At 46.9% G+C, this 6,000-nt stretch overlaps 1 protein-coding gene across 1 annotated transcript in view; it reads right to left on the reverse strand.

Annotated features, from left to right (window-relative positions):
* LOC139368222 (la-related protein 1-like) overlaps nt 1-4,457 on the reverse strand; it is a 92,654-nt gene extending 88,197 nt beyond the window's left edge. The window contains 1 exon segment of the mRNA XM_071106884.1: nt 3,838-4,457. Coding sequence (XP_070962985.1) covers nt 3,838-3,895 — 58 coding nt within the window. The 5' untranslated portion in view covers nt 3,896-4,457.
* Between the last annotated feature and the right edge of the window lie 1,543 nt (nt 4,458-6,000).

Genomic DNA, 6,000 nt, shown 5'->3' on the forward strand with positions numbered 1-6,000 from the left:
TGAGGCCTGACACTGTCAAACTATTCTAGCCATCTGCTTCATTTATCTGATTGCATTTGTAGAACAGGTGTCCTCAGTCAGAGACTACAGAGTACGATGTTTTGAACGTGAACTCAAATGATATCGTGGAAAAAGCTTACAATCCACTCTATTACAGAACTAGTTTGAGGCCTTACTCTATATTTAGTTAACTATCTAGAGGTACACTAGATGGGAGATTGCAATGCAGCATTATCCTGTGAGGAACTCCCTACTATCATAGATCTGACAGCAACAGATCATGCTTGGCCTTCAAGTGGTTCAGGTGAATGCACCCTAAACTCAGGCAGTACTAGTTTTGGAAGAATACAAACCATGATGTCAAATCAAATCAAATCAAATTTTATTTGTCACATACACATGGTTAGCAGATGTTAATGCGAGTGTAGCGAAATGCTTGTGCTTCTAGTTCCGACAATGCAGTAATAACAAGTAATCTAACTAACAATTCCAAAACTACTGTCTTATACACAGTGTAAGGGGATAAAGAATATGTACATAAGGATATATGAATGAGTGATGGTACAGAGCAGCATAGGCAAGATACAGTAGATGGTATCGGGTACAGTATGTACAAATGAGATGAGTATGTAAACAAAGTGGCATAGTATAGTATAAAGTGGCTAGTGATACATGTATTACATAAGGATACCGTCGATGATATAGAGTACAGTATATACGTATGCGTATGAGATGAATAATGTAGGGTAAGTAACATTTATATAAGGTAGCATTGTTTAAAGTGGCTAGTGATATATTTACATCATTTCCCATCAATTCCCATTATTAAAGTGGCTGGAGTTGAGTCAGTGTCAGTGTGTTGGCAGCAGCCACTCAGTGTTAGTGGTGGCTGTTTAACAGTCTGATGGCCTTGAGATAGAAGCTGTTTTTCAGTCTCTCGGTCCCAGCTTTGATGCACCTGTACTGACCTCGCCTTCTGGATGATAGCGGGGTGAACAGGCAGTGGCTCGGGTGGTTGATGTCCTTGATGATCTTTATGGCCTTCCTGTGACATCGGGTGGTGTAGGTGTCCTGGAGGGCAGGTAGTTTGCCCCCGGTGATGCGTTGTGCAGACCTCACTACCCTCTGGAGAGCCTTACGGTTGAGGGCGGTGCAGTTGCCATACCAGGCGGTGATACAGCCCGCCAGGATGCTCTCGATTGTGCATCTGTAGAAGTTTGTGAGTGCTTTTGGTGACAAGCCGAATTTCTTCAGCCTCCTGAGGTTGAAGAGGCGCTGCTGCGCCTTCTTCACGATGCTGTCTGTGTGAGTGGACCAATTCAGTTTGTCTGTGATGTGTATGCCGAGGAACTTAAAACTTGCTACCCTCTCCACTACTGTTCCATCGATGTGGATAGGGGGGTGTTCCCTCTGCTGTTTCCTGAAGTCCACAATCATCTCCTTAGTTTTGTTGACGTTGAGTGTGAGGTTGTTTTCCTGACACCACACTCCGAGGGCCCTCACCTCCTCCCTGTAGGCCGTCTCATCGTTGTTGGTAATCAAGCCTACCACTGTTGTGTCGTCCGCAAACTTGATGATTGAGTTGGAGGCGTGCGTGGCCACGCAGTCGTGGGTGAACAGGGAGTACAGGAGAGGGCTCAGAACGCAACCTTGTGGGGCCCCAGTGTTGAGGATCAGCGGGGAGGAGATGTTGTTGCCTACCCTCACCACCTGGGGGCGGCCCGTCAGGAAGTCCAGTACCCAGTTGCACAGGGCGGGGTCGAGACCCAGGGTCTCGAGCTTGATGACGAGCTTGGAGGGTACTATGGTGTTGAATGCCGAGCTGTAGTCGATGAACAGCATTCTCACATAGGTATTCCTCTTGTCCAGATGGGTTAGGGCAGTGTGCAGTGTGGTTGAGATTGCATCGTCTGTGGACCTATTTGGGCGGTAAGCAAATTGGAGTGGGTCTAGGGTGTCAGGTAGGGTGGAGGTGATATGGTCCTTGACTAGTCTCTCAAAGCACTTCATGATGACGGATGTGAGTGCTACGGGGCGGTAGTCATTTAGCTCAGTTACCTTAGCTTTCTTGGGAACAGGAACAATGGTGGCCCTCTTGAAGCATGTGGGAACAGCAGACTGGTATAGGGATTGATTGAATATGTCCGTAAACACACCGGCCAGCTGGTCTGCGCATGCTCTGAGGGCGCGGCTGGGGATGCCATCTGGGCCTGCAGCCTTGCGAGGGTTAACACGTTTAAATGTCTTACTCACCTCGGCTGCAGTGAAGGAGAGACCGCATGTTTTCGTTGCAGGCCGTGTCAGTGGCACTGTATTGTCCTCAAAGCGGGCAAAAAAGTTATTTAGTCTGCCTGGGAGCAAGACATCCTGGTCCGTGACTGGGCTGGGTTTCTTCCTGTAGTCCGTGATTGACTGTAGACCCTGCCACATGCCTCTTGTGTCTGAGCCGTTGAATTGAGATTCTACTTTGTCTCTGTACTGGCGCTTAGCTTGTTTGATAGCCTTGCGGAGGGAATAGCTGCACTGTTTGTATTCGGTCATGTTACCAGACACCTTGCCCTGATTAAAAGCAGTGGTTCGCGCTTTCAGTTTCACACGAATGCTGCCATCAATCCACGGTTTCTGGTTAGGGAATGTTTTAATCGTTGCTATGGGAACGACATCTTCAACGCACGTTCTAATGAACTCGCACACCGAATCAGCGTATTCGTCAATGTTGTTATCTGACGCAATACGAAACATCTCCCAGTCCACGTGATGGAAGCAGTCTTGGAGTGTGGAGTCAGCTTGGTCGGACCAGCGTTGGACAGACCTCAGCGTGGGAGCCTCTTGTTTTAGTTTCTGTCTGTAGGCAGGGATCAACAAAATGGAGTCGTGGTCAGCTTTTCCGAAAGGGGGGCGGGGCAGGGCCTTATATGCGTCGCGGAAGTTAGAGTAACAATGGTCCAAGGTCTTTCCTCCCCTGGTTGCGCAATCGATATGCTGATAAAATTTGGGGAGTCTTGTTTTCAGATTAGCCTTGTTAAAATCCCCAGCTACAATGAATGCAGCCTCCGGATAAATTGTTTCCAGTTTGCAGAGAGTTAAATAAAGTTCGTTCAGAGCCATCGATGTGTCTGCTTGGGGGGGGATATATACGGCTGTGATTATAATCGAAGAGAATTCTCTTGGTAGATAATGCGGTCTACATTTGATTGTGAGGAATTCTAAATCAGGTGAACAGAAGGATTTGAGTTCCTGTATGTTTCTTTCATCGCACCATGTCACGTTAGTCATAAGGCATACGCCCCCGCCCCTCTTTTTACCAGAAAGATGTTTTTTCCTGTCTGCGCGATGCGTGGAGAAACCTGTTGGCTGCACCGCTTCGGATTGCGTCTCTCCAGTAAGCCACGTTTCCGTGAAGCAAAGAACGTTACAGTCTCTGATGTCCCTCTGGAATGCTACCCTTGCTCGGATTTCATCAACCTTGTTGTCAAGAGACTGGACATTGGCAAGAAGAATGCTAGGGAGTGGTGCGCGCTGTGCCCGTCTCCGGAGTCTGACCAGAAGACCGCCTCGTTTCCCTCTCTTTCGGAGTCGTTTTTTTGGGTCGCTGCATAGGATCCACTCAGTTGTCCTGTTTGTAAGGCAGAACACAGGATCCGCGTCGCGAAAAACATATTCTTGGTCGTACTGATGGTGAGTTGATGCTGATCTTATATTCAGTAGTTCTTCTCGACTGTATGTAATGAAACCTAAGATGACCTGGGGTACTAATGTAAGAAATAACACGTAAAAAAACAAAAAACTGCATAGTTTCCTAGGAACGCGAAGCGAGGCGGCCATCTCTGTCGGCGCCGGAAGTGATTGTCCATTCTGGCTGACCACGGTCACCGCATTCTTTTTCTTGGTCCATGGGTTCACCTTGGGCGGGGGTGCTTCAGCAAACTCATTTTTACTGCATTTCACACAGTCTTCCGTTTGATCAGTCGTGTGCATCTCTTGATCCAGGGTGTCTTTCTCTTGATTGTTACTCTCTTCTTTTGCTTGTTTAGAGCGTAGCTCCCTCGTTGCAATCCAACACTGTTCTGAGTTGTTTGTTTTCATATTGCTACCCTCGTCGGCAACACATGTCTGCTTCACCCCCTTTTCAGGACAGTCCTCTCCATGTTGTATCATTTTGCTCGCATGCCCATTCTCCTCTGGTTTAATACGAGGATTGTTGGGTAGGAGAGCCTCTACCTGAGTAGCCATTTCTCCTTTTCCAACAAATTCGCCTACTACTCAACAAAGAAAATGTGAAGTATTCCTCGAATGAACTCGTTTCTCCACTCCACCCCTAGACTAAATAGCATTCAGTCTAAGACGCAGAGTGGTTTGTGTTGAATTAAAACATTTAAAAAGCGCCCGGGAGCCTCTTTTAAATTGCAAGCTAAACTTCACCACTAACAGCAATATGGATGATCAGCACCACGCGATAGAAGGGTGCGCGCACATACGCTCGGGGGGCGTGACCACGCAAAGACGTGCGCGCAACAGGGTTCTTCTTCTTTGGTATAATGGCGTTCGCAACAATTATATGTACATTCCGCAACCCACTGTACAGGTGGATAAATTAGGACCCAAAAGTGAAAAAAAGCATCGTTTACCTATCACTCCACAAAATCCGACTTGATTGAAGTACAACATTTACAACTGGTTGTGGTGCATCCACCCCCATATCTTCTTCAGAACTGTGGCCTCTTCACCGCCTCCACATACTGTAGGACATTTGCTGTACAGCCCTGATCCTTGACACCTCAACCTCTTTCATCCTAACAGGGCACTTAGGGAATTCACAAATATGATCCCCACCACAGTTGCAACATTTTACATTCACAGACTCTTCAATAATATATATTCCTTCTGTCTGCAAACACTTCACACATGGCCAAACTTTTTAAACTTCATGATTCAGATTTTACACAAATGCTCTTACGGCATATCTTATATACAATGCCTTTGGAAAGTATTCAGACCCCTTGACTTTTTCCACATTTTGTTAGGTTACAGCCTTAATCTGAAAATGTCCCTCATCAATCAACACACCATACTCCATAATTGCAAAGCAAAAACAGGTTTTTAGAATTTTTGCTAATCTGTTAAAAATAAAAACAGAAATATTACATTTCTTAAGCATTCAGACCCTTTTCTCAGTACTTTGTTGAAGCTGTTGATTGATTACAGCCTTCTTGGGTATGACGCTACAAGCTTGGCACACCTGTACTTAGGGAGTTTCTCCCACTCTTCTCTGCAGATCCTCTCATGCTATGTCAGGTTGGATGAGGAGCGTTGCTGCACAGCTATTTTCAAGTCACTCCAGAGATTTTCAATCAAGTTTAAGTCCGGGCTCTGGCTGGGCAACTCAAGGACATTCAGAGACTTGTCCCAAAGCCACTCCTGCATTGTCTTGGCTGTGTGCTTAGGGTCGTTGTCCTGTTGGAAGGTGAACCTTCGCACCAGTCTGAGATCCTGAGAGCTCTGGAGCAGGTCATCAAGGATCTCTCTGTACTTTGCTCTGTTCAGCTTTTCCTCGATCCTGACTAGTCTACGAGTCCCTGCACGCTGAAAAACATCCCACAGCATGATTCTGCCACCACCATACTTCACCATAGGGATGGTGCCAGGTTTCCAACAGACGTGACGCTTGGCATTCAGGCCAAAGAGTTCAAACTTCTGTCTGGCCACTCTACCATAAAGGCCTGATTAGTAGAGTGCTGCAGAGATGGTTGTCCTTCTGGAAAGTTCTCCCATCTCCACAGAGGAACTCTAGAGCTCTGTCAGAGTGACCATCAGCTTCTTGGTCACCTCCCTGACCAAGGCCCTTCTCCCCCGATTGCTCATGTTGGCTGGGCGGCCAGCTCTAGGAAGAGCCTTGGTGGTTCCAAACTTCACACATTTAAGAATGATTGAGGCCACTGTGATCTTGGAGACCTTCAATGCTGCAGAAATGTTTTGGTACCCTTCCCCAGATCTGTGCCT

This window comes from Oncorhynchus clarkii, chromosome 2 (genome assembly GCF_045791955.1).
Source record: "Oncorhynchus clarkii lewisi isolate Uvic-CL-2024 chromosome 2, UVic_Ocla_1.0, whole genome shotgun sequence".
In the NCBI taxonomy this organism is placed as follows: domain Eukaryota; kingdom Metazoa; phylum Chordata; class Actinopteri; order Salmoniformes; family Salmonidae; genus Oncorhynchus; species Oncorhynchus clarkii.